At 45.7% G+C, this 27,962-nt stretch overlaps 1 protein-coding gene and 2 long non-coding RNA genes across 4 annotated transcripts; 1 reads left to right on the plus strand and 2 right to left on the minus strand.

Moving 5' to 3' along the window:
• Positions 1 to 222: 222 nt before the first annotated feature.
• On the minus strand, positions 223 to 4,524 carry LOC140460709 (uncharacterized). The gene is made up of 2 exons (XR_011954302.1): positions 3,296 to 4,524; positions 223 to 1,278 (listed from the first exon to the last, which is right to left on the minus strand). It is a non-coding gene; the product is annotated as an uncharacterized lncRNA (long non-coding RNA).
• Positions 4,525 to 4,754: 230 nt separating this feature from the next.
• On the plus strand, positions 4,755 to 11,435 carry LOC140460711 (uncharacterized). The gene is made up of 2 exons (XR_011954304.1): positions 4,755 to 5,150; positions 11,080 to 11,435. It is a non-coding gene; the product is annotated as an uncharacterized lncRNA (long non-coding RNA).
• A 253-nt stretch (positions 11,436 to 11,688) lies between these two features.
• On the minus strand, positions 11,689 to 27,607 carry LOC140460710 (uncharacterized). Of its 2 annotated transcripts, none has more exons than XM_072555323.1 (2): positions 26,117 to 27,607; positions 11,689 to 15,475 (listed from the first exon to the last, which is right to left on the minus strand). In XM_072555323.1, exon 2 carries the CDS (start codon positions 15,100 to 15,102, stop codon positions 13,423 to 13,425), a length of 1,680 nt encoding a protein of 559 aa, XP_072411424.1. In that variant the 5' UTR covers positions 15,103 to 15,475; positions 26,117 to 27,607; the 3' UTR covers positions 11,689 to 13,422. The 2 variants fall into 2 exon arrangements, with proteins under 2 accessions (XP_072411424.1, XP_072411425.1); XM_072555324.1 differs by lacking the exon at positions 26,117 to 27,607 and adding an exon at positions 17,728 to 18,102.
• Between the last annotated feature and the right edge of the window lie 355 nt (positions 27,608 to 27,962).

Raw genomic sequence — 27,962 nt, forward strand, 5'->3', positions numbered from 1 at the left:
GCACTAAGTTTCCAATGTCATGTATCAGATGGAGCAGTGAATGAGTAGCTAGTATCGTCAGAAGTTGTAAATTTTTCATAAGTGCAGGTACTGCACCATTTCATCAGCATTGTACAGTTTACTGGCAGCAGCGGGAGATGTGGGCTGCGTCCACTGGAAACGGTGTGGAGGTGCCGGTGTTGGACTGGGGTAGATAAAGTTAAAAATCACACAACACCAGGCTATAATCCAACAGGTTTATTTGGAAGCAATAGCTTTCAGAGTGCTGCTCCTTCATCGGGTAGCTGTTGGCAGGGGAATAATACACCGATTGTATAGCAAAAGATCACAGTGTCATGCGACTGATTGAACAAACCGAGATTGTTGTTATGTCTTTCATCTTTTAGAATGGGTTGCAGGTTTTGGTTCATTAATATGTAAATCCCAGAACATCGTTAAAGTCACGCTCTTGAGATGACTTAATGTTTTATTTTTTAAAAAAAACTGACATCTCAGCTCAGACAATGCATTAAAGATGTGAGGTTCGAGTCTGTCAGTATTCCAATCTTGAATCAGACTGGTTCTATTTCCAAAGTAGGAATTTATAAAATATTGCATGGATTGACTGCCTGCAGATTGTGTGCTTTTTGAACAAAATTGAAAGTATCTGCAAATATAATTCAGCCAATACAAATTCACTCCATAGAATTTTGTGTGTGTGTGTGTGTGTGTGTGTGTGAGTGCGTGCGTAAGAGTGAACTGAGTGTGATGGAGTTTAAGCCTGTGAGTGTGTTGTGGGGCGTGTGTGTGTGTGTGTGTGTCGATGAGAGAGGTATTATTAAAAGTGAGAGGTTGCATTTTGCTAAACAAGGAAGGGCTGGACATAGTGAGTTTTGGGAAGATTTGTAGCTCAGGTTGAGGTTTTGGATGTAGGTTTGCTTGCTGAGCTGCAAGGTTCATTTCCAGAAGTTTCGTTACCAACTGGGTAACATCTTCAGTGGGCTTCAGGCAAAGAATGCAGGAATTTTCAGCATTGCTATGTACAGTTAATGGTAGGTCCCTGGGTCGTGTTGTAGAACAGAGACACTTTGGCAGGGTGGGTGGGGGGGAGTGGTTAGGGGGTTCAGGTATATAGTTCTTTGAAAGTTGCATCACTGGTAGACAGGTGGTAAAGAAGGCATTTCGCACCATTGCCTTCACTGTCCACCCCATTGAGTGTAGAAATTGGGACATCACGTTGAGGTTGTTCAGGATGTTGGTGAGGCCACTTTCTGGGTACTGGATACAGTTTTGGTGGCTCTGTAATAGGAAGAATACTATTAGAGAGGGTTCCATAAAGATTTACCAGGATGTTGCCTGGACTGGAGGGTTTGAGTTATAAGGAAAGGTTGGGACTGTCTTCCTTGGAGTGTATGGGGTTGAGGGGTGACCTTACTAAGATTTATAAAATCATTAGAAGTGGAGGTAAAGTGAATAGCAAAGAGCTCTTCCTTCGTACCATAAGACACAGGAGTGGAAGTAAGGTCATAAGTCCACTCCGTCATTTAATCATGGCTGACGGGCATTTCAACTCCACTTACCCATACTCTCCCCATAGCTCTTAATTCCTTGCGATACCAAGAATTTATCAATCTCTGCTTTGAAGACATTTAATGTCCCGGTCTCCATTGCGCTCCATGGCAATGAAATCCACAGGCCCACCACTCTCTGGCTGAAGTAATGTCTCCTCATTTCCATTCTAAATTGACCCCCTCTAATTATCAGGCTGTGCCCATGGGTCCTAGTCTCCCTGCCTCATGGAAAACACTTACCAGTGTCCATGCATTATCTTGTAAGTTTCTATTAGATATCCCCTCAACCTTCTAAACTCGAATGAATATAATTCCAGGATCCTCAGCTGTTCATCATCTGTTAGGCCTATGATACCCGCGATCATTGCGTGCATCTCTGCTGGATACGCTCCAGTGCCGCTATATCCTTACTGAGGTGTGGGGCCCAAAATTGGACTCAGTATTCTAAATGGGGCCTAACCAGAGCTTCATAAAGTCTCAGTAGCACATCGCTGCTTTTACATTCCAACTCTCTTAAGATAAATAACAACATTAGATTTACTTTCTTACGCACGGACTCAACCTGCAAGTCAACCTTTAGAGAATCCTGGACTAGCAGTCCCAGATCCCTTTTGTACTTTGGCTTTATGAATTTTTCTCACTGTTTAGAAAATAGTCCATGCCTGTATTCTTTTTTCTGAAGTGCAAGACCTCACATTTGCTTACATTGAATTTCATCAGCCATTTCCTGGACCACACTCCTAAACTGTCCAAATCTTTCTGCGGCCTCTCCACCTCCTCAGAACTACCTGCCTGTCTGCCTAACGTTGTATCATCAGCAAACTTCGTGGGAATGCCCCCAGTCCCTTTATCTAGATCATTAATATATAAAGTGAACAGCTGCAGCCCCAACACTGAGCCCTGAGGGACACCACTTGTCACCAGCTGCCATTCCGAAAAAGAACCTTTTATCCCAACTCTCTGTCTTCTCTCAGGCAGCCTATCCTCAATCCATGCCAGTAGCTCAACTCTAATACCATGGACCCTCACTTTACTCAGCAGCCTCCTATGAGGCACCTTATCAAAGGCCTTTTGGAAATCGACGTAGATGACATCCTCGGGGTTCCCAAGTCTAACCTACTTGTGAACTCTTCAAGTTTGTCAGGCACGACCTCCCCTTGCTAAATCCATGCTGACTTACTTTAATTCAACCATGCACTTCCAAGAATTTAGAAATCTCATCCTTAACGATAGATTTTAGAATTTTATCTACAGCTGAGGTTAGGCTAATCGGCGTATAATTTTCCAGCCTTTGTCTTGATCCTTTCTTGAACAAAGGACTTACAACAGTGATTTTCCAATCATCTGGGACTTTCCCTGACTCCAGTGATTTTTGAAAGATTAAAACCAACATCTCTGCTAATTCTTCAACCACCTCCCTCAGAACGCTAGGCTGTAGCCATCAGGGCCATGAGATTTTTCAATTTTTAGACCTATTAGCTTTTCTAGCACTTTCTTTTTTATAATGGCTACAATACTTAACTCTGCCCCTTAACTCTCCTTAATTGTTGGGATATTATTCATGTCTTCCACTGTGAAAACTGACACAAAGTATTTATTAAGTTCTTCAGCTATTTTCTTATCTCCCATCACTAACCTTCCTGCATCAATTTGGAGCAGCCCAATTTCTACGTTTGCCTCTCGTTTGTTTCTTACGTATTGCAAAAAACTTTTCCTATCATTTCTAACATTACTGGTCCACTCACCTTCATATTTGATCCTCTCCTTCCTTATTTCTCTCTTTGTTATCTTCTGTTTGTTTTTGTAGTCTTCCGAAGCTTCTGATTTCCCAGTGGTCTGGCCTCTTTATAGGCTCTCTTTTTCGTTGATACATTTCATGACTTCCTTTGTCAGCTATGGCAGTCTCCTTGCCCCCCACCCCGATAATCTTTCTTTTTTGGGGGAATGAACCTCTGTACTGTGTCCTCAATTACACCCAGAAATTCCTGCTATTGTTGCTCTACTGTCTTCCCCACTAGGCTCTGCTTCCAGTCAATTTTTGTCAGTTCCTCTCTTATTGCCCTTTATTTAACTGTAACACCATTACGTCTAGTTTTGCCTTCTTTCTTTCAAACTGCACACTGATCTCTACTATATTATAATTGCTGCCTCCTAAGTGTTCCTTTGCTTTAAGATTTTTAATAAAGTCTCGCTCATTACATAGCACTGAGAATTGAAATATGCTCAGTTAGGCCACAGTTGAGGACAGTGTGTAAGGAGCGAATGGCCTATTCCTCGCCTTTTGAAATTGGTTCTGGCTCTGTGGAAATAGAACCATTGAGTTGTAGAGCACAAAAAACAATCCTTCGGGATGGGCTGACCAGATAAGCCTAAATTAATCTCATCCCATTTGCCAGCACTTTGTCCATATCCCTCTAAAACTTCCTACTCATGTACCTATCCAGATGCCTTTTAAATGTTGTATTTGTACCAGCCTCCACCATTTTTCCTGGCAGCTCATTCAGTTCACACACCAACCTACATGTGAAAAATTTGCCCTTTGGGGCCGTTTTAAATCTTTCCCCTTTCACCCAGAAACTAATGCCCTCTTGTACTGGACTCCTCCGTCCCAGGGAACACTATCTTTTTCTCATACCCAGACCTGTCAAGATCTTATAAACCTTCATCAGGTCACCCCTCAGTCTCCAATGCTCCAGGGAAAATAGCCCCAGCCAATTCAGCCTCTCCCTGTAGCTCAAACCCTCCAACCCTAGCAACATTCTGATAAATAATTTCTGAATTCTTTTAAGTTTCACAACATCCTTCTTGTTTCGTGAGTAATAGGCTGTGAACAATCTATTTTGTTCAGGTCGTAAGAGTGGGCTTTTCTTGAGGCGAATTAACTTTGACACTTTTTCAAAAATTCTTGAGTTCCTTTTAAATTTTTCCCCTCTCACCCTAAACCTGTACCCTCTAGTTTGGGATTCCCCCTCCCCTGCGGAAGAGACAGGCAAAAGGAATGAGATGTGCAGCCAGAGGGGGAAAAAAATTGTGACTCCCGCCTTTTTTATCCCAAATTGGCAATTGGACACAAACTCTGTCAGTAACAACCAGCGCCTGTCGCCATTGGTCAGGTGGAGTAAGGTGCGTTCTAATTGGGCGGGGCGTGGATGACGCGCGTCACTGAAGGAGGAGACGGAAAGAAGAAGAAAAATAAAGATGGCGGCGCGAGGCTGCGGTTTTCTCATTGACTCAGCGGGCGGTTTCTGACGGAGGGAGGGGGGCAGACAGGCATCGTTTACCTCAGAAAATACCTTTAAAATACATTTCAAATTAAAGCCGGAACTTTTCAAACAAAAGTTGTGAAGAAAAAGGAGACAGTCCCCGGTGGGGTTTATTGTTTATTTTTGTATAATTTCCGGGGCCCGGGAAGGGGGAGGTGACGGTTACCGGGTGAACGAGAAAACAAATTAAAAATGTCGGCGGTGGAGGAGAGAGAGCCGGCGCCCGCGGCTTCTTCGGCGGCGGCCGGAGCCCAGGAGCTCAACAACCCCCCGGAGCTGGAGGAAGGTCCGAGCTCCAAGAAGCGGGGGGTCCGGCTGGAGGCTGGATTTGCTCAAGGCTTGTATCTATTAACTTATTTAAATGGTACCTACTGTATGGGGCTATGGTTTACATTAAAACCGGAGGATCATGTCAGAGTGTTTGTTTATATTGAGCAGTTGTAGTTGGTAAAATACACTCCCTGGAGGAGCACCTTCTGTGATGCTGCATTTCTTTCCTTCTGCCCTTCCCCCATTTGTTATCTCACATCTCGATTTTACATTTTATTTGGTCAAATTTAATTTCATATTAATGAGACTTGGTATTCACTGTGTTATTAATTTGTTTGTTGGATTATTGTAAGAAAAAATTAATGGTGTCATGTCATTTCTGATGTCAGAGTTTGACATTGAATGTGCAGATGTGAATATCAGTAAATTGCGAAAATAAATCAAGAACTTGTGGTTCTAACAAAAAAAGCAGTTCACTGATATTAATGGCATTCTCTCATTTGAGGATGATGACTTGAGTCTGACCAACTAACCGTTTCATGTAGTCACCCAATTTAATTAAAATTTTCTTTAACTTAATTGAAGAAAATAACTGGCAGGCTAAGATTTGTACAATTTGTTTATAAGATTTATTTATACGTCCATTGCTCTCAATGTGGTCTCTGCCACATTGGGGAGACTGGACGCCAACTTGCAGAACATTTCAGGGAACAGCTCTGGGACGCCAAAACTAAACAACCCCACCGCCTTGTGGCTGAATGCTTTAACTCCCCCTCCCAATCCGTCAAGGACACGCAAGTACTCTGCTGCCTCCCCCTTCAAGCTCTAACTACCTGATACTTGTAGGAAGAACACCTCATCTTCTGCCTTGGGACCCACGAACTACATAGGATCAATGTAGATTTCACCAGTTTCCTTATTTCCCCTCCCCTTCCCCCACACCACACACATTGTCCCAGATCCAGAGTTGAAAAATGTGGTACTGGAATAATGCCTAGAGGCCATGCCTCGGAATTCCCTGGCTGTTCTCTGGCATGGCACTCATCCACAGATTCTATCAACAAACAGATTGACCTGGACCCAATATATCGGCCACTGCAGCGGACAGTTGGAACTGACAAAGGGAAGCGGCAGAGACAAACCACTATACATGCCGGAGGAAACATCACAGAAGCACTTCACAAGAGGCTCCCAAGCACTGAGGATATCACCTAGACAGGGGATGAAACGTCTGCAACAAAACTTCCCAGCTCGGCAAACACAATCACAACGAGCACCCGAGCTACAAATCTTCTCACAAACTTTGAATTGAGCATAGGAGTTGGGACATCCTGTTGCAACTGTCACACAACACAAGGCGTGGTCCTTCTCTGACTTACAATCCCTTTGAATATCAGGGGGAAGACACCGCTTTAATTGTAAATTTCAGGAAAGATGCCTTACTTCAACAAAAATGTGCTGTGCTCACAGATGTTTGGACAGATAAAGGAAGTTGCAGTCTGGGGTGAAGCTCAATCTTCATTCAGAGAGAGAGAGGAGCAGCAGTAGCTTCAGAAGCTCATGGTCCAACTTGTGCATTCAGACAATGGGGGGGGGGGCTTCTGCGCAAAATCTGGGAATGAAGCAATGTCTCCACCTTTCCATTCCTTATCCTGGGAGGGAGAGAGAAGGGGGGGAAGCACTGTTCACTTGCAGCAACGGGAGGCAGAGATTATGAATCCAAGCAGGGAGCAGACTCTGCAAAAGTCAGTTTCAGTCGGCTTCTTCTGAAATATTGTGTGCAATTCTGGTCTCCCGCCTATAGGCAGGATGCTGTGAAACTTGAAAGGATTCAGAGAAGAGTCACAAGGCTGTTGCCAGGGTAGGAGGGTTTGAACTACAAGGAGAGGCTGAATAAGATGGGGCTGTTTTCCCTCCAGCATCGCAGGCTGAGTGTGTGTTTTTTAAAGAGGTTTATAAAAACTTGAGGAGTGTTGACGGGGTAAGTACACAAGGTCTTTTCCCTGGGATAGGGGGAGTGCAGAACTAGAGGGCATAGGTTTAGGGCGAATGGGGAAAAATTTAAAAGGGACCTTGCAGTCAACCTTTTATTGCAGAGGGTTGTGTGTGTATGGAATGAGCTGCCAGAGGAAGTGGTGAAGGCATCTGGATGGGTATATGAAAAGGAAGGGTTTAGAGGGATATGGACCAAGTGATGGCAAATGGAACTAGACTAATTTTGGATATCTGGTCGGCATGGACAAGTTAGATTGAAGGATGTGTTTCTGTGCTTTATGTCTCTGACTCTATGACTGGTGAAGAGCGTTGGCATTCGTCGAAACATTTATGCAACAGAAAATTATGAGAGAGTAAAGATAAGCCTCACGTCGTTGATTCATGAATCCTGGTGTAGTATGGATGTATTTCCAGTAATAGAGTCAGTATAGCATGGAAGGAGTCCAAAAGACAGCTTCTTTTACAAAAAGTCACACTTAAAACTTAAATCTGAGTCTTCTGGAAATGTAAGACAACCGTGCGTTAATATAAGACAGATAAGTCTGGGGTATATGTTACATATTTGATGGAATGTTTAAGGCTCTAAAAGCATGATGTGCAGTGTTTCTGGGCTCATAATATTTTACTGCAGAATATTGTATATCTTCAGTAAGAACGTCAATACCGCATGATAGATGTCCATTCAGCAACTTGAGTGAACTCTTCATGGAGTATGCAATCCACCACATTACCCTGCTGTATACATTTACATATAGATCAGCACAAAGATCTTGGGTATTAAGAGAGGAAAGAATGTTCCACAGAAACTACAATTGTGTGTTCTGATTTTCTATTGTGGACTGACAGCGATGACCTTTGTAATATTCCTGTGGAAAGAGATTGCAAGAGAAGAATTTAGAGGCAGAAATCTCAGACCAAACAAGTCTGACAGTTGCTTGATTCACCAGGACTTGGATATTGATGGCCTTGAAAACAAAGGGGAGAAGGTCTGCCTGCTTTGTTAGGTTTTAAACGTCAGTGTGACTGGAGACTCAGAGTCTCACATACCCACACACCAGAGTCGTGACTGGAACATGCTTTACAGACTGAATGAGAGAGTCCTCCAATAATCAGAGGGTTCACCAGTAACACCACGCATATGCTGTAAGTGTGAGCGAGTTTCAACTGATTGTTGAACCTGGAGAAATATGAGGACACCTGCACCTTGGAGAAATCATGAAAATGCAGGGAGTGTAGGAACGGTTTCCCTTCCCCGCCTGCGCGATATTCATCAGCATTTGCACACCGGGCAGCGGCCATTCACCTGCATTCAGCACAGGAAAGGCTCCACACAGTCGCATCACCTCTTGGTCCACACCGGGGAGAAACTGCTCATCTGCCCTGTCTGCTGAAGCAGATGAAGGACATTTTTTTTATCCTGGATGGAGCATACTGCAGGTATACCTGAAATAGATACATTTGTCTCTGTCCCATTGAGTCTCCAGCACAGAACCAGGCCAAGCTGCTCAATTGGTCTCTGTGTTTATTCTCCACCGGAGCCTCCATCCACCCCTCTTCATTGCTCCCCCATCTCCCCTCCATCAGCATAAAGGTATCCCCCACTTTTCGAAAGTTCACTTTACACTACTTCACTTTTACAAAAGACCTACATTAATACCTGTTCTCACAAACCGAAAGAAATCTGAAGAGGATTGTCGCTTTTACAAAGAAAGGCATAATATCAATTAATTCATGGTAATTGCTTCTTTGCTTTAGGCCATTTCGGCTTATGAAAGGAACACTCTACTTTCAAATAGTGGGGGAAAGCTGTATCAATACAATACAGCACAATCACAGGCCCTTCTTATTTAGTTTAGGCACCACCTCCAAGCATGTGCTAATTCTTAATCCTTACTTAGATCTGCTATTTATTGCCCATGTGTGGTTTCTGTTCCTCTGTTCACCTCCCGTTCATGCGTCTATCAAGATACATCTTAAACGTTGTTAAGGTGCCTGCTTCCACTACCTGCACTGGCAGCGCGTTCCAGAAACCCACCATCCCTCTGTGTGATTCCCCACCCCCACCACTTCTCCCCCAAACAGTCCCCCTCTCACCTTGTACGTCTTTTAGTTGACTTTTCCACTTTGGAGGGAAAAAAACACCTCTGACTATCACAGAATCCCTCCAGCGTGGAAACAGACCATTCAGCCCAACAAGTCAACACTGGCCCTCTAAAGATTAACACCTGGAGCCCCGTTTTCTTACCCCCATTATCGACATTTACTCCTGACTAATGCACCAAACTTTCACATCCCTGAACATTGGTGGAATTTACACACAGACGATCCAACTTAACCTGCCTCTCCCTGGACGCTATGGGTAATTTAGCTTTGCTAATCCTAACCTATACAAGTTTGGAATGTCGGAGGAAGCCGGAGCACCCGGAGGAAGCCCACACAGACACGGGAGGTGGGGTGCAGGGACAATCTGCCAACTCCACACAGATAGTTGCCTGACACTAAAATCGAACGCAGGTGTGCAGAATAAACAGCTGTAATGTAACTCCTACACTGAAGGAAGCGTGCTGTGTACCTTCTTGACCACCATGCCGACCTGCATTACCACTTCCACGGATCTATATGCCCAGATCCCTCTGTATGCCAGTGCTCCTATGTGTTCTGCCATTTATCATACAATTCTTATATTTCCTTCGTCTCTATTGAGCTTCACCTTAACTGCCTTTCTCTCTTCATCTCTTTTTTTCCCCCTCCTCACCCCTCCACACATCAGCATATCATAAGACCATAGGAGCAGAAATTAGGCCATTCAGCCCATTGAGTCTGCTTCGCCATTCAATCACGGCTGATACGTTTCTCAACCCCATTCTCCTCGTAACCCTTGAACCCTTTGATACTCAAGAACCGATTTATCTGTCTTAAATATACTCAGTAACTCGGCCTCTGCAGCCTTCTGTGGCGGTGAATTCCATAGATTCACCACACTCTGGCTTAAGAAGTTTCTCTTGCCTCTGTTCTAAAGGGTCTTCCCTTGATGCGAAGGCTGAGCCCTCAGGTTCTAGTCTCTCCTCCGAATGGAAACATCTTCCCAACATCCACGCCATTCATTATTCTGTAGGTTTCCATTAGATCCCCTCTCATCCTTCTGAACTCCATGAAGTATAAACCTAGAGTCCTCTAATGTTCTTCATATGATAAAGTCTTCATTCCTGGACCATTCTTGTGAACCACGTCTGAACATGTTCCAGGGCCAGTACATCCTACCTGAGATATGGGCCCAAATGGACATACAGTACTCCAATTGTTGCCTGACCGGAGCCTCTCAGAGCCTCAGAAGTACATCCCTGCTTTTATATTCAAGTCTGATCAAAATATTTACCTTCCTAACCACTAACTCAACCTGCAAGTTTCCCTTGAGAGAATCCTGGAGTAGAACTCCATAGTCTCTTTGCACATCAGATTTCTGAATTTTCTCCCCATAATCCTTCTGTTCCAGAGTAGCAGCAGAGATTTCCAGACACCTCGATTGTTTTCAGGGATACCAAAGGATCTTGGGAATTGCCAGTATCTCAGGCGAAGGCAGATGGGAATGTGGTGTGGTCCTTTAAACTGCAGAACTTTCGAAATTCCCTGAGTCAGCAGGAACTCTTTCTGGACCAAGAAACAAAACGGCCACTGAGAAACTGCTACATCAGAAGACCTCAGAGGCAGAAATTAGGCCATTCAGCCCTTTGAATGGTGGAGTAGATTCAATCATTCTAAAGTATCAAGGGTTACGGGGAGAATTGGGTTGAGAAACATATCAGCCATGATTGAATAGTGGAGCAGACTCAATGGGCTGAATGGCCTAATTTCTGCTAGTTAACCATCCCTGGGAAGAAGGACGCAAAACAACAAGCTGTTTCCTGGGACAGATGAGCTAAGTGTTTAATAAGCTCATGACAAAAGGACAATTAAGTTTGTCTGTGGAAGGAAGGCCCTGACGTAAAGGGGTTTTTTTGCAGGAAAGGCTGTACCAAGCAAACCACTAAACCTCGAGGATAAGAAGGTAAGCGACAGACCGGAGATCTCCAGAAATGTGGGGAAGTGGTATTAGAATCTAAAGAAGCATCACATCACAGATTTGAAAGCGAGGAATCTCCACCAGAATTCAACCTCAGAATGATGTGGCAGCAGTACTTGGAAGAAGAATGCTGCATTGAATCCCTGGACACTTCCAGAGACAGATACTTTTGGTGGAAACTCAGTTAAATTCTGCCATCAATTGGGTGATAGCCAAATTGTGAGGTTGAACTTGGTTACTTGAGGAGTTTTATTTTTGGTTGCTACATACAATAAAGTGTAAATCATTGTTTCAGCAGTTAATTGTGTGCAGTTTCTGAGTTAAGAGCCAAATTAAGGCGATTCACCCACAACCACAGAGAGAGGCTGGGATTCATGTTGACTCCATTGCATTCAGCAGTACATCACGTCAATACTCTTATAAAGTGAAGGCTGACAGCACCACCTTTCTCAAACAGAAACACCCAGAGGACCGTGTCACCTGATAATCTGTAAAATTAGCATTAAAAGTGGTGTAACCTGCTCTAGTGATAAGAATAAATCCCCAACACTTTAAAATCAACAATCAGCAATTTATTTGTCCAACTCTCACGTTGAACAAAACTATTAACAAACTGGATACAGGCCAGGAGCAGATGGGTGGCACTAGTTTAGTTGGGGATCATGGACTGGTTGGTCTGAAGGGTCTGTTTCCAGGCTGCATGACTCCATAGCACGGAATGAATGGGGATCCATCCCAAAGATGATAAAGGTTTCAAGCACCACCTTAGGCAAATGTGTGGACTCTCTCCAGATAACTGAGGGCAGTGGGGCACTGTGAGGGTCAGTAGATCAGTCAGCCAGCCAGTTCTCTCCAGGAGACTTGTCTCAAGAAAGGAAGTGGTTTCCTGTCCCATCAGCCAGATTATCCAGTTTGGATTAGGTCCTATATTTCCAACAAAATATGTAGACAGGGCAGTGTCTATAACAAATATGTTATTAAACTTGGAAGAGTGCTGAAGACATACACAAGGATGTTACCAGGATTCAAGGGTCTATGTAAAAGGGAGAGGTTGGACAAGCTAAGTAATGTTTATTTAGAGCATTAGAGACTGAGAGAGGCCCTTAGAGAAGTGAAGAGATCGTGAGAGGGTGAATGCACTCAGACGTTTACCCCAGGGTTGGGGAAGTGAGGGCTAGAGGGCATCAGTTTAAGGTTCGAGGAAAAAGAATAAAAGGGAATGTGAGGGGCAATGTTTCTTTTTACGCAGAGGGTGGTACACATATGGAATGAAATGCCAGCGGAAGTGGTTGAGGTGGGTCGATTAACAACATTTAAAAAGGCATTTGGACAAATACGTGGATAGGAAAGGTATGGAAGGAAATGGGCCAAGTGCAGGGAAATGGGCTTAGTGTTGATGGACAGTTTGTTCGGCGTGGACCATGTTGGGCCGAAGGTCCTGTCTCCTGCTGTGGGACTCTATGATTCGCATCTCTTTGTCGGTCCGACAGTTTTGAGTTTCCAAATGAACATCTCACTAAATCAGGCCAAATAAAATCCAATCTAATTCGTCAACTCTGATGCAGAGGTGCTGGTGTTGAATTGGGGAGGACAAGGTCAGAAGTCACACGGCGCCAGATGATGTGATGAAGGAGCAGCACTCATGAAAAAGCAATGCTCCTAAAGCTTGTGATTTCAAATAAACTTGTTGCACTGTAACATGGTGTCATGTGACTTCTTCAACTCTGGGTTTGTCTCAAACTTGATGGGATACTTTGTCCAACTCGGCATATTTTATCAATATTGCTTGGAGGAATTTTTTTGAAAGAATAGATTCCCTACAGTATGGAAACAGGCCCTTTGGCCCAACAAGTCCACACTGGCCCTCCGCAGAGTAACCCAGCCAGACCCATTCCCTTATCCCTATTCCTCTACATTTACCCCTGTAATGCACCACACCTACACATCCCTGAACACTATGGGACAATTTAGATGGGCCAATCCATCCTAACCTTTAGACCATGGGAAGGAAACCAGAGCACTCAGAGGAAACCCATACAGACGTGCTGGGGCGGGGTGGGGGGGTGGTCATCGTGAAAGCTACACACAGACTGTCACCCCGAGTGTGAAATTGAACCCAGGTCAGCATCATGAGGCAGTGGTACTAACCACAGAGTCACCATGCCACCCCTGAGCCATGTAGGTGGGCTTGTTGGGGTGGGGGGGGGGGGGAAAGAGGGTGGTGCGAGTCCAGCACAAAACAAAAAAAAGCTCACTGCACCCACTGTCAGAATGGGCAGGAGGTTCAGCCTTGGGGGTGACCCACAGCAGTGTCACTGGTGGAATCTGATTGTTGGATGCACTGGTGCCCCTGCTGGTGCCTCCGCAAGTTGCAGAACAACGTGAACCTCCGCCCACAGTCAGGGCAGGCAAACGGCTTCTCCCCGGTGTGAACCCATTGGTGAGCCAGCAGGTTGGAGGAGCGGGTGAACCCCTTCCCACACTCGGGGCAGCTGAATAGCCTTTCCCTGGTGTGGACCCGCCGGTGGGACAACAGGTCAGAGGAATTGCTGAAGGCCTTACAACACTCAGAGCAGGCAAAAGGCCTCTCCCCCGTGTGGACCCGCTGGTGTCTCAGTAGGGTGGAGGTACTGCTGAAGACCTTCCCGCACTTGGGGCAGCTGAAGGGCCTCTCCCCCGTGTGGACCCGCTGATGGGCCAGCAGGTTGAAGGAATTGCTGAAGGCCTTCCCACACTCTGGGCAGCTGAAGGGCCTCTCCCCCGTGTGGACCCGCTGATGGGCCAGCAGGTGGGACGATTTCCTGAAGGCCTTCCCACACTCTGGGCAGCTGAAGGGCCTCTCCCCAGTGTGGATTCGCCGGTGGGTCAGCAGGGAGGAGGAATAGCTGAAGGCCTTCCCGCACTCTGGGCAGCTGAAGGGCCTCTCCCCCGTGTGGATTCGCCGGTGGGTCAGCAGGGAGGAGGAATAGCTGAAGGCCTTCCTGCACTCTGGGCAGCTGAAGGGCCTCTCTCCCGTATGGACCCGCTGATGGGCCAGCAGGATGGAGGAATTGCTGAATGCCTTCCCACACTCTGGGCAGCTGAAGGGCCTCTCTCCCGTGTGGACCCACTGATGGGCCAGCAGGATGGAGGAATTGCTGAAGGCCTTCCTACACTCTGGGCAGCTGAAGGGCCTCTCCCCCGTGTGGATTCGCCGGTGGGTCAGCAGGGAGGAGGAATAGCTGAAGGCCTTCCCGCACTCTGGGCAGCTGAAGGGCCTCTCCCCCGTGTGGATCTGCTGATGGGCCAGCAGGTGGGAAGATTTCCTGAAGGCCTTCCCACACTCTGGGCAGCTGAAGGGCCTCTCCCCAGTGTGGATTCGCTGGTGGATCAGCAGGGAGGAGGAACAGCTGAAGGCCTTCCCGCACTCTGGGCAGCTGAAGGGCCTCTCTCCCGTATGGACCCGCTGATGGGCCAGCAGGATGGAGGAATTGCTGAATGCCTTCCCACACTCTGGGCAGCTGAAGGGCCTCTCTCCCGTGTGGACCCACTGATGGGCCAGCAGGATGGAGGAATTGCTGAAGGCCTTCCTACACTCTGGGCAGCTGAAGGGCCTCTCCCCCGTGTGGACTCGCCAGTGCGTCAGCAGGTTGGAGGAGTCGCTGATGGCTTTCCCGCACTCATGGCAACTGAAGAGCCTCTCCCCTGCGTGACATTGCTGGTGGGTCTGGAGGTTGTCCACCCAAGTGAACCCTTTCCCACATACAGAGCAGTAAAACGTCCTCTCTCCAGTGTGGATATGCTGGTGGGCTCGCAGGACACAGGAGCAAGTAAAGCCCTTTGCCCGCTCGGGGCAGGAGAATGGCCTCTTCCCAGTGTGATTGCACTGATGAGCCGCCAGGACAGATGGGACACAGAAGTCCTTCCCGCAGTCGCCACAATTCCATGGTTTCTCAACAGGGCGTGTTTCCTCGGGTTTCTCCATGGCCGAAGCTTCAGCTGCACACACACATGTACAACCCCGCCATGAATTCTTCTTTCCAGGCAGTAGAGTTGTTTCAGGCTCCACACTCAGTGCGCTGCAACAATTGGGTCTTTCAACCAGTGCCCCCGTACTCAAACAGGAACCAAAAAGAAAGCTTTGCTCCTTCTCACAGAATCATAGTTGAAAATTGTTGCGGTCCTGATGGATTGAGTAACTGTCAGACACTGACGTGAAAGGGAGGACTGGAGACGCTGGAGCGTCAGAGTCAAAAACTGCATCGCTGGAAAAGCGCAGCATCAGAGAAGCAGGAGAATCAACATTTTGAACATAAGCCCTTTATCTGTTGACTTTGAAACTTCTGTCTTTAGATAGTCTGTAAGAAAAGATTACAAAAGTCATCACTGCCAGTCCGGTTAAGAATGAGATATCAAGGCATTGACACTGACACCAGAGAGAAACTGTACACATAGATGTGGCAAATGTTAGTGGCAAGCCAGAGTGATAGAGATATTAGGCACAGAAACAGACCCTTCGGTCTAATTCATCCGTGCCAACTAGATAACCTAACCTAATCTCGGCCGATTTGCCAGCATTTGGCCCACATCGTCTCAACCCTTCCTAATCGTATACCCATCCAGATGCCTTTTAATGTCATAATTGTACCAGCACCCACCACTTCCTCTGACAGCTCTTTCCTTAAACACGCCACTTTCTGCATGAAAGACTTATCCCTTAGGTTCCTTTGTTAAGTTCTTTTGCTTGAGCTTCTTACACTGCAATACGCCAACTTCTGTGAAAAACAACCTTTATTAAGTACAGTACAAGCTGTGGAGAAACTCTTAACACTCTTTGCAATGCTGGTACACAACAGTACCAAAGAAAAACCCCTTAAACAAAGTAAAACTGAAACAGAGGCTTACAGTTGAAGTTAGAAGGCCAGAAGAAGGAGAGAATGTTAGCAGTCATTCTCCACATAGTCCACTGCTTAACCCAAACGAGACTTCAGCTTTCAGGACTGACCACACCCTTTCATTATACAGGTCACTTCTAAAACATAAAAGCTTTGGCCTCAAGTCTCATCTGTTCACATATGCCAAAAATGCCTCCCAATACCATTTTTCATCTCTGTACTAAACCAGTCGCTTCGGAGCCTGGGTTTTTTTTACCATCGCTCTGAAAAAAACTAAGGACACAGCATCCTTGAGAAGAAGGACCAGCTTTTAGTAAAAGGACCAGCTTTGTGACAGAGGGATATAGGCCAAACACTGGCAGGTGGGATTAGATTAGTTTGAGAACATAGCATGGAGTAGTTGGACTGAAGGGACTGTTTCTGTGCTGTTTGACTCGGTAACTGTTCTGCAATGGTCTGAAAACCATTTTCTTGCCTTCCCCCATAAACATCCCCTTCTTTGTTGTTCCAAAATCAGATGAACTCAGCCTTGATTATATTCAATGATCCCATAACTGCAGGAAGACATCCCCACTTCTGGACTCAATTACTCTTGCTAATATAACACGTACTTTGCTCATTGCTTGCTACATCTATCTGACAACTGGCATTGACTGGTATGGAAGGATGCTGAGGCCCCTTTATACACATTCCTGATGAAGGGCTCGTGCCTGTAACGCTGACTCTCCTGCTCCTCGGATGCTGCCTCATCTGCTGTGCGTTTCGAGCACCACACTTTTCGACTCTGATCTCCAACATTTGCAGTCCTCACTTTCTCCACATCCCAATATATCACCAGTTAAACAATGCATTTCCTTTCTGCTTCCCCACCCCACAAGGGAATGCTATCACTTCACATCATGGTACTGCATTTTCCATGAGTTTGCCAACTGAGACACAGACCTGGCCCAACTTTTCCAGAATCTGTCCCCTCCATAAATTGAGATTTTGAGAGAGAGAGACAATAGGGTGTCTCTGATTAGCAGGAGGACTACGCTCCTTCCGGTCCTCCAGTGCTTCCTATTGGCCCAACAAAAGGAGATCACGCGCAGTTTCCGCAGACAACCAGGAGCACGCACAGGTTTTGCTGACACCGGCGAACATGCGCAGTGTGTGTTGTCACCGAGGAGCATGCGCAAGACGCTCTGTGAAGTTGCTGGTGTTACTGACAGGTTTTGTGCCCAAATGACAAATGGAGACAAGAAAGGCTGGAGCGACATTTTATATTTATCCTGCGACTCGACATTTTATTTGACTACTCATCTTTTTCTCAGGGTAGGGGATTCCCAAACTGGAGAGCATAGGTTGAGGGCGAGAGGGGAAAGATTTAAAAGGGACCTAAGGAGTAGAAAAAAAGTGTGAAAGTTAATTCCCCTCAAGAAGTGCCCTCTCCAAACCTGCACATCTTTGGATTGTGGGAAGAAACCGGAGCATCCAGAGGAAACCCAAGCAGACACGGGGAGAATGTGCAAACTCCACACAGACTGTCACCCAAGGCTGGAATCGACCATGGTGGTGTGAGGCAGCAGTGCTAACCAATATTCGCAAAATACTAAATTCAAACTTGATTGGAATTCAGTATTTTGGGGCAAGATTTAAATCAATTGGCCAAAATTGAGTATATTTTTGTCTCCAGGCAACCCAGCTACTGAGCTGTTAAAATGTTAAATTGTTACCTTGTTCAGAACGTTTGGTGCTATGTCAGGTGGTTCTGCTCACTTTTCAACTCTCTTGAAGGTAGAATACACCTCTACACCTTCTAACAGAACCAATTTTTCAAGACTAGGAATCGGCCATTCACCCCTAACAGGCGAAAGTGAGTACTGCAGATGCTGGAGATTAGAGTCAAGACTGTGGTGCTGGAAAAGCACAGCAGGTCAGGCAACATCCAAGGAGCAGGAAAATTGACATTTTGGACAAAAGCCTCATTCACCCCGAACAGCCTGTCCTCAACTGCACATAGTTCAAAGCAAGTTTGAGAAAGATGGCTGCAGCTTTGTCTTAATATAAAATTGAACATGCGTTCAAACTTTAATGCTGTTTCTGAATATATTATTTTAGCTATACTCAGTTTGAAAGATCAGCCATTTCTCGTGCACCCCTATCTCCCAGGCAGTGTCATCACCAACCATTCTCTCTCTCTCTCTTCTGAGATGAGCTTGATACAGCGATCAAAGAGAGCTCGAGGCATGAGAAAGTTTAGTGGGAGTTGGAAGAGATACAGAATGGACAGGGTGACAGATTGTGGGGGCCATGAGAGACTGGGGGGAACAGAGGGTGGTGGGGGTGGAAAGGAAAGACTCGGGGGACAAAGGGTGGAGGAAGACAATGAGGGCGAGAGAGAGAAAATGGGGGGCAGAGAGTTGCGGGGCGAGAGAGAATGGATGGGGGCAGTGGGTGGGGAGAGAGCCAGCACAATTCCCACCTTCCCCAGGACTGGGGCAGTGTCCCATGAACTGGAACCTACTCCTCCCACAGCAGTCATTTCTCAATCCACATGTGGCTAAAGCAGGAGAATTATATAATCCCTGCAGGCCATTTCACATATCAAATTCACACCGACCTTCCACACAGCATCCCACCCAGACTCATCAACTTACTCTACAGCCCTGCAGTTCCCCATGGCTAACCCACTCTAACCTGCACATCCCTGGACACTTTAGCACAGCCGATCCATCCGAAACTGCAGATCCTTGGACTGTGGGAGGAAACCGGAGCACCCAGAGGTAACCCACGCAGACAGAAGGAGGAGAACATACCAAAGTTCACACAGACAGTCACGAGAAGGTGGAATCAAATCGCTTCTAACAATTCTCCCACACCTGCAAAACCCTGAGCACTATGGGTAATTTAGCAGGGCCAATCCACCCTAACCTGGGCAAAGATAAAAATCACATGACGCCAGTCCAACAGGTTTATTTGGAAGCACTAGCTTTCGGAGCACTGCTCCTTCATCAGGTGGTTGTGGAGTATAAGATCATAAGACACTGAGTTTACAGCAAAACACTAGAGTCATGCCACTGAAATGATACATTGAAGAAACCTGGATTGTAAAGTCTTTCATCTTTTAGAAAGAGTTGCTGGTGTCATTAATATGGAAACCCCAGAACTTCTTATAAGACACCTACTCGAGATAACTTAAGGTTTTATAAGAAAAGATGACAACTCAGCTCAGACAATGCATGAAAGGTGTGAGGCCAGAGTCTGTCTGTATCCCAGTTTTTGAATCAGACTGGTTCTATTTCCAAAGTGGAATTTATAAAATATACTATGTATTGTCTGCCTGCAGATTGTGCATTTTTTGAGCAAAATACATGGTAACTGCAAATACAAATTCACCCCATAGACCTTGGTGTGTGTGTGCGCGCACGCACACACGAGAGAGAGAAAAAGTCTAGTTCCATACTGTATATCTCTAGGTCTATTGCATAACAGGTGCTTTATTTCTGTTGATGTAAATATTGTTATAAATCATAGCTGGGTCCGAATACATAGATGTAAGGGAGAGACAATTCTTCAATTAGGGCACTATAAGATTCTTGGCAGACCCCTATTTCTCGTTTACTTGCCAATGAACAGACACAAGCACCTATTTAATTCTAACTTTTCATCTTTTTTGTTATATTTTCTGGTATGATACTCTGTGTCTGGATGGTTGACAGGCTGGGAGATTGTGGGCTGGACTTTGATTGACTGAATGATTTATTGTTCTGGAAGGTGTCAAAGGAGGTTAAAGCTTCAGCAGAAATGAAGCAGAGCTGAGAACGGACAACAACTGTGTGGGAACAGGGAGATCAATAGAGGACAAAGAAACCAGGACCTGAAATCCGAGCTGACACCAGACTACTCTGTGATCAGTGCTTTGATTAGCAGTGTCAACCCTCTACCTTTACCGAGCTTCCCATTCGACTTGAATGCCACAAATCCCCTCAATATTTAGGATCCAATCCTTGTCATCCTGAAGCCATGTCTCTGTAAGGAGTCCCAGATCAAAATCATTCTCTTCAATGTGTGCAGTCAATTCATTCACTTTTGTTATGTTGCAGCACTGTTACGACACGGGGTAACCCCCTCTGCTAAATTAAACCATCAACACAGAAGTGATTCACCCCATGCAGTAATATGTAAAAGTTTGAGAGGCAAAGAACTATCCCAGAGGTAAATATTTAAAGTAAAAATTAACAACTTTACTCTTTATGTCCAACACAGAGAATATTAAAACTCACAAAAATGCCTGGTGTTATAGTCCAAAACATCGGATCATTTTATTGGTGTTAATATTATCAAAATATTTAATTCAGACTTGATTGGACTTTGTTATTTTGGGGCAAAATCTAAACTGATTGGCCGAATTTGAATTTGTTTGTGCCTTATGGCAACCATTTATTAAGATCGTGGCTGATCTATCCATCATCTCAGCTCTTCTTACTTGCATTATCCCGAATCCTTGATTCCCTAAGGGGTGGGGGTGGGAGGGGTGTTTGAGCAGGATGCTCTTCGGAGGGGTCAGAATGGACTTGATGGGCTGAATAGCCTGCTTCCACACTGTAGGGCTTCTATGATCTACCGCAGTTGTGTTTGCCTCAGATCACAGCTCCAAAAATCTCCCACCTTCTGCAAATCGAAAGACAAATCCCATCCTGCCCTCTCGTATGTATGTTATCTAAATGCTTAATCGTTTCTAGTGAACACAGCCCACACCTCCCTCTGCTGCCAGAAACCTTTACAATGCTGATGAAACAATGCCATTCCTGCAGTACTGAAAACCATAAGGCTTCTTACGATACCAGTTACACACAGCTCCTTCTGATGGACAGCATTGGAAATACAATGTTGGAGGCTGGCCGAAATGAGCAGTTTAAAACAAAACTCCACCTAACCCTTCACTGGGCACCCCAATCAGCACACTGTCCTTCCTGCTGGGAAGCCTTAAAGCACTTCACCCCCACAGTGCAATGAATTCCCACTTTCCACCAAAATCCTAAACGTGCTCACGTACTCAGTTGCTGTCTTACCAATGAAATACTTCATTGTCACTTCTTCTGCTTCCAGTAAAGGCAAAACATCTTTGAAAGCTGCTCTGAAAGTTCAATCTTCACAACAACACTTCTGCTTTCACGCAAGATGATTAAAGTCATACAGCACAGAAACACAGCCTTCGGTCCAACTCATCCATGCCGACCAGATATCCTAAACTCATCTAATCCCATTTGCCAGCATTTGGCCTGTATCTCTCTAAATCCTTCTTATTCACATACCCATCCAGATGCCTTTTCAATGTTGTAATTGTAGTCGCCTCCACCACTTCCTCTGGCAGCTCATTCTAAACATGCACTATCCTCTGTGTGAAAAAGTTGCCCCTCAGGTCCGTTTTAAATCTTTCTCCTTTCACGTGAAGCCTATGCACTCTAGGTTTGGAGTCGCCTATCATGGGGAAAAGATTTTGGCTATCCAACCTATCTATACCCCTTATCAACTCTTGTAAGGTCACCCATCAGCCTCCAATGCTCCAGGGAAATTATTCCTGGCATATTCAGCATCTTCATATCGCTCAAACCCTCCAACTCTGCCTACATCTTTGTAAATCTTTTCTGAACCCTTTTAAGTTTCACAATATTCTTCCAGAGGAGGGCAACTGGAATTGCACAGTTTTCCAAAAGTGGCCTAACATGACCTCCCAACCCCTGTACTCAATGCTCTGACCAATAAAGGAAAGCGTACCAAATGCCTTCTTCACAATCCTGTCTCCCTGCAATTCCACTTTCAAGGAATTATGAACCTGCAAGGACACTTTGTTTAGCATCGCTTCCCATTAATTATGTAAGTCGTGCCCTGATTTGCCTTCCAAAATGTAACACCTCACATTTATCTAAATTAAACTCATTTTGCGACTCCTTGGCCCATCAGCCCATCCGATCAATTCTAATTTATATTGAACTTCGCTTCCTCTCTCATCCCCTAAAAGCTGAGAATCTCCATCCCACACACACTTCCTCCATTCTGACTTTGCTGAACCTAATTCCTGCTGTAACTCATCCCGAAGGGTGTGGTTCATGCTGATTAACAGGCCCACACTTGCGGAGGGGTGAGATCTAATTCAAACAGACAGAATTCTGAATGGCCTGGACAGAGTGCACATGGGGAAGATGTTCCTATTGGGACGAGAGTCTAGGACCTGAGGGCACAGCATCAGAGTAAAAGGAATATCTTTTAGAACAAAGATAAGGTGAAACGTTTTCAGCCGGTGAGTGGTGAATATGTGGAATTCATTGCTACAGAAGGCTGTGGAGGCCAGGTCACTGAGTAGATTTAAGATGGAGACAGATAGGTTCTTGAGTATCAAGGGGATTGAGGGTTACAGGGAGAAAGTGGGAGAATGGGATTGAGAAACTTATCAGCCAGAACTTAATAGTGCAGCAGCCCTGATGGGCTGAGAGGCCTAATTTCTGCTCCTGTGTTTTATGGTCTCTTGCTGTCCTGGACTAGGAGTGTGCAAATTGGGAGCAGGAATAGGCCATTGAGCCTGTCGAGCTTGCACCAGCATTGAACAGATCATAAGTAGATATGAGTATACTGACGTAAAAGGTAAAAACAAGGACTGCAGATGCTGGAAACCAGAGTCTAGATTAGAGTGGTGCTGCAAAAGCACAGCAGGTCAGGCAGCTCCTCGGATGCTGCCTGACCTGCCATGAATATACCTACATTCAGGTTAATGGGCTGGAAATTTTTCCACTGGAGCAGAGGAGGAGTATAAAATTGTGACGGGTATAGATGAGGTGAACGGCCAAAATCCTTTCTCTAGAATGGGGGTTCAAGACTACGGAGCAAAATTTGAAAGAGAGAGAGAGGAGAAAGATTTTAAAAGGACATGAGGATCGCCATTTTCCTCCCCCCCCCCCACCAGAGAGTGGTTTGTGTGTGGAATGAATTTCCAGACAAAGGGGTGGATGCAGATACAGTTAGAACATTTAAAAGACATTTGGATTAGTACATGAATGATGAAGTTTAATTTAAATAAGTGTGAAGTGCTGGATTATAGAATATAGAAAAATACAGCGCAGTACAGGCCCTTCGGCCCTCGATGTTGCGCCGACTGAAGCCTACCTAACCTACACTAGCCCAATAACCTCCATATGCTTGTCCAATGCCCGCTTAAATGACCATAAAGAGGGAGGGTCCACCACTGCTACTGGCAGGGCATTCCATGAACTCACAACCCGCTGAGTAAAAAATCTACCCCTAACATCTGTCCTATACCTACCACCCCTTAATTTAAAGCTGTGTCCCCAAGTAACAGCTGACTCCATACGCGGAAAAATGTTCTCACTGTCAACCCTATCTAAACCCCTAATCATCTTGTACACCTCTATCAAATCTCTCCTAAACCTTCTTTTCTCCAACGATAAAAGCCCCAAGTGCCTCAGCCTTTCCTCATACGATCTTCCTACCATGCCAGGCAACATCCTGGTAAACCTCCTCTGCACTCGTTCCAAAGCCTCCACATCCTTCCCATAGTATGGCGACCAAAACTGCACACAATACTCCAGATGAGGCCACACCAGAGTCTTATACAACTGCAACATAACCTCAGGACTCCGGAACTCAATTCCTCTACCAATAAAGCCCAGTACACCATATGCCTTCTTCATAGCACTACTTACCTGGGTGGCAACTTTCAAAGATCTGTGTCAATGGACACCAAGATCCCTCTGCTCATCCACACTACCAAGTAGTCTACCATTAGCCCAGTAATCCATCTTCTTGTTACTCCTACCAAAGTGAATGACTTCACACTTAGCTACATTGAATTCCATTTGCCACCTTACTGCCCAGCTCTGCAACTTATCCATATCCGCTGTAACCTGCCACATCCTTCTTCGCTGTCCACAACTCCACCGACTTTCGTGTCATCTGCAAACATGCTCACCCAGCCTTCAAGCCCCTCCTCCAGGTCATTTATACAAATGACAAACAGCAATGGTCCCAAAACAGATCCTTGTGGAACACCGCTAGTAACTGCACTCCAAGATGAACCTATACCATCAACTACTACCCTCTGTCTCCTTCCAGCCAGCCAATTCCTAATCCAAACCTCTAATGCACCCTCAATGCCATACCTCCGTAGTTTTTGCATGAGCCTGCCATGGGGTACCTTATTTTGGAAAAGCAAATCAAAGCAGGACTTATACACTTTATGGTAAGCTCCTGGGGAGTGTTGCTGAACAAAGAGACCTTGGAGTGCAGGTTCATAGTTCCTTCAAGGTAGACTCCCAGGTAGATATGATAGAGAAGGCAGCATTTGGTATGCTTTCCTTTATCGGTTACAGCACTGAGTAAAGGGGTTGGGAGGTAGATGGTGTTGCAGCTCGACAGGACATTGGTGAGACCACATTTAGAATATTGCGTGCAACTCTGGTCTCCTGCCCATCAGAAGGACGGTGTGAAACTTGAAAGGGTTCAGAAAAGATTTACCAGCATGTTGCCAGATTTGAAAAAATTAGCTCTCGGGACAGGCTGAATAGGCTGGGGCTGTTTCCCCTGCAGCATCGGAGGCTGAGGGATGATCTGAGAGGTTTATAAAATCATGAGAGGCATGGATAGGGTAAATAGACAAAGTCTTCTCCCTGGGGTGGGGGAGTGCAGAACTAAAGGTTTTGGGCAAACGGGGAAAGACATAAAAGAGCTCTAAGGGGAGCCTTTTCACACAGAGTAGTGCATGTATGAAATGACCAGCCAGAGGAAGTGGTGGAGACTGGTATAATTACAGAATTTAAAAGGCATTTGGATTGGTCTATAATAGAAGGGGTTCAAGGGATATGGGCCCAGGGCTGGCAAATAGACTAGATTAGGATAACTGATAGGCAGTGACAAATTGGACCGAAGGGTCAGTTTCTGTGCTGTACATCTCTATGACTCCAATATAAAAGGTTCAGAGGGATACAGGTGAAACACAGGCAGGTGGGTCCAGTTTAGTTTGAGAACATAGTCAGCATGGACTAATTGGACTGAAGGGTCTGTTTCTGTAAGTGATCTGTATTGGTCTTTCTTCCCCCATAACCATCACATCTTGTTGTTCAAAACTCAGATGAACTCAGCCTTGGATATATTCAGTTACGCCCAAACTGTGCTTTACTCACTACTTGCTGCACCTGTCTGACAACTTGCACTGACTGGATTAGAAGGACGCAGAGGCCCCTTTGTTCATCCACACATCATTACTGATGAAAGGCTCGAGCCTGAAATGTCAATTCTCCTGTATTTGCCATTGAAAAAAGACCTGGACTAATTTTTCCAGAGGAGGGTTGGGGGTGGGGAGAGAGTAGCATAGAGTACAATGGGTGAGTGGGGGAGGAGATGAAGGTGATAGGTCAAGGAGGAGAGGGTGGAGTGGATAGGTGGAAAAGAAGATAGGCAGGTCGGACAAGTCCGGACAAGTCAAGGAGACAGTTACTGAGCTGGAAGTTTGAAACTAGGATGAGGTGGGGGAAGGGGAAATGAGGAAGCTGTTGAAGACCACATTGATGCCCTCGGGTTGAAGTGTTCCGAGGCGGAAGAACGCCTCATCTTCCGCCTCGGAACACTTCAACAGCTTCCTCATTTCCCCTTCCCCCACCTCATCCTAGTTTCAAACTTCCAGCTCAGTAACTGTCTCCTTGACTTGTCCGACCTGCCTATCTTCTTTTCCAACTATCCACTCCACCCTCTCCTCCTTGACCTATCACCTTCATCTCCTCCCCCACTAACCCATTGTACTCTATGCTACTCTCTCCCCACCCCCACCCTCCTCTAGCTTATCTCTCCACGCTTCAGGCTCACTGCCTTTATTCTTGATGAAGGGCTTTTGCCAGAAACGTCGATTTCGCTGCTCGTTGGATGCTGCCTGAACTGCTGTGCTCTTCCAGCACCACTAATCCAGTATTTGGTTTTCAGCATCTGCAGTCATTGTTTTTAACTTTTCCAGAGTCTGTCCTCTCCCTGGATTCACTCCGTTTCCCTTCAGTTCCTGCAAGTCAACAGCTCAACCCCAGAATGGAAAAGGGGTTGAGAAAAGTGTGTTGTACTCACAGATGTTGGACAGAGGAAGGAAGTTGCAGTCTGGGGTGAAGCTCAATCTTCATTCAGAGAGAGGGGAGCAGAAGCAGCAACCACCTCAGAAGCACATGGTCCTACTTCCGCATCCAAACGATGGGTTTGCTGTGATTGGCAGGAGGACCAGTCTCCATCCGGTCCTCCAGAGCTTCTCATTGGTCCATCAAAACAAAGTCACAGAGTGTTTCCGCTTTTTGCGTGAGCATGCGTAATGTCTTGCTGACACCGTGGAACATGCGCATTTCGTTGCTGACACCGAGTAGCATGCGCAGTATGGAGATGTTGGCATGACTGTCAGATTTTCAAAGTTTAAAATTACACAATGCCACGTTGTCGCCCAACAGGTTTATCTGGAATCACTAGTTTTCGAAGCGCTGCTCCTTCATTGGTTGGTTGTGGAGCAAAATCATAACACACAGTCTTTATAGCAACAGGATTGCAGTGTCATGGAATGGAATATTAAACAACTTTAGCTGACCTCTACCATCTTTTAGAATGACCATGTTAGTTTTGATTCCTTCACATGTAAATCCCAGAACTTTTCAAAAGTTACGTTGTCAAGCCAACTTTTAATAATAGGTGTCATCTCAATCAGATGTTAAGTTAAAGTCTGTCTGTGGCCCAGTGTTAGGTCAGACGGATTCTAGTTCTATCGTGGTATTACAGAATCTTACGTGTATGAGTTTTTGAGCAAAATAAAATGCGATTCTGCAAGTACAAATTCAACCCACAAACTTTTATGTGTGAGTGTGTGCAGGAGAAACCGAGTGATCATGTGTGTGTGAGAGAGTGTAATGGGGTATAAGTCTGCGAAAGGGTGTGTGTGAATGTACGCGTGTGTGTTTGAGTGAGTGAGTGAGTGAGTGAGTGAGAGAGAGAGACACACAGAATGTATAGTGTAGTGTGACATGAACCCAAGGTCCTGGTTGAGGCCATCTCCATGGGTATTGAACTTGGCTATCAGCCTCTGCACAGCCACTTTCCGTGATTGCTTGTCCTGAAGTCTGCCTTGAAGGATAGTCACCCGAAGGTCCAAGGCTGAATGTCCCGGACCACTGTAGTATTTCCCGACTGGAAGGGAACACTCCTCGCTGGTGATTGTTGTGCAGTGTCCATTCATCTGTTGCTGTTGCCTTTGCTGGGTCTCACCAATATACCAAGACTCAGGGCATCATTGCCTGCAGCGTATGAGATAAACAATGTTGGCTGAGTCACATGAGTACCTGCTGTACTCACAGTGGGTGGTGTCCCCACGTGTAATGGTGGTAATCATGTCAACACACTGATACGTCTTTCATCATCTGCCGTGACAGAGTTGTATTGTGTTGTCCTGAAGGCCAGGCAGTTTTCTGAGAACAATTATCTGTTTAAAGTTTGGCGGTTGTTTGAAGGCGAGAAGTGGAGGCGTGAGGAAGGTCTTGGCGAGGTGCTCATCCTCATCAATAATGTGTTGCAGGCTGTGAAGAACAAGGCGTAGTGTTTCAGCTCCTGAGAAGTACTGGACAACAAAGGGTACCATTTTGGTTGCAGCTCGTGTCTGTCTCCTAAAGGAAGTCATTCCAATTTCTTGCTGTGACACATTGGAACTGGCAGTTGATAAGTTGAACATTGTACCCCGTTCTTATGAGAGAATGTTTGTGTACTTCCAAGTGTCTGCCATGTTCCTCCTCACCTGAACAGATCCTGTGTATGTGAAGGACTTGTCCAGAGGGGGTGGCTGTTTTAATATGTTTCACTAGAGAAGTGTAGCACTGTCAGGTTATCCGTAGGTTTGTGGTACAGTGAAGTGCTGAGCTATCCATCCTTGACAGAGCTGCATGTG

This window comes from Chiloscyllium punctatum, chromosome 36 (assembly GCF_047496795.1).
Source record: "Chiloscyllium punctatum isolate Juve2018m chromosome 36, sChiPun1.3, whole genome shotgun sequence".
Classification (NCBI taxonomy): domain Eukaryota; kingdom Metazoa; phylum Chordata; class Chondrichthyes; order Orectolobiformes; family Hemiscylliidae; genus Chiloscyllium; species Chiloscyllium punctatum.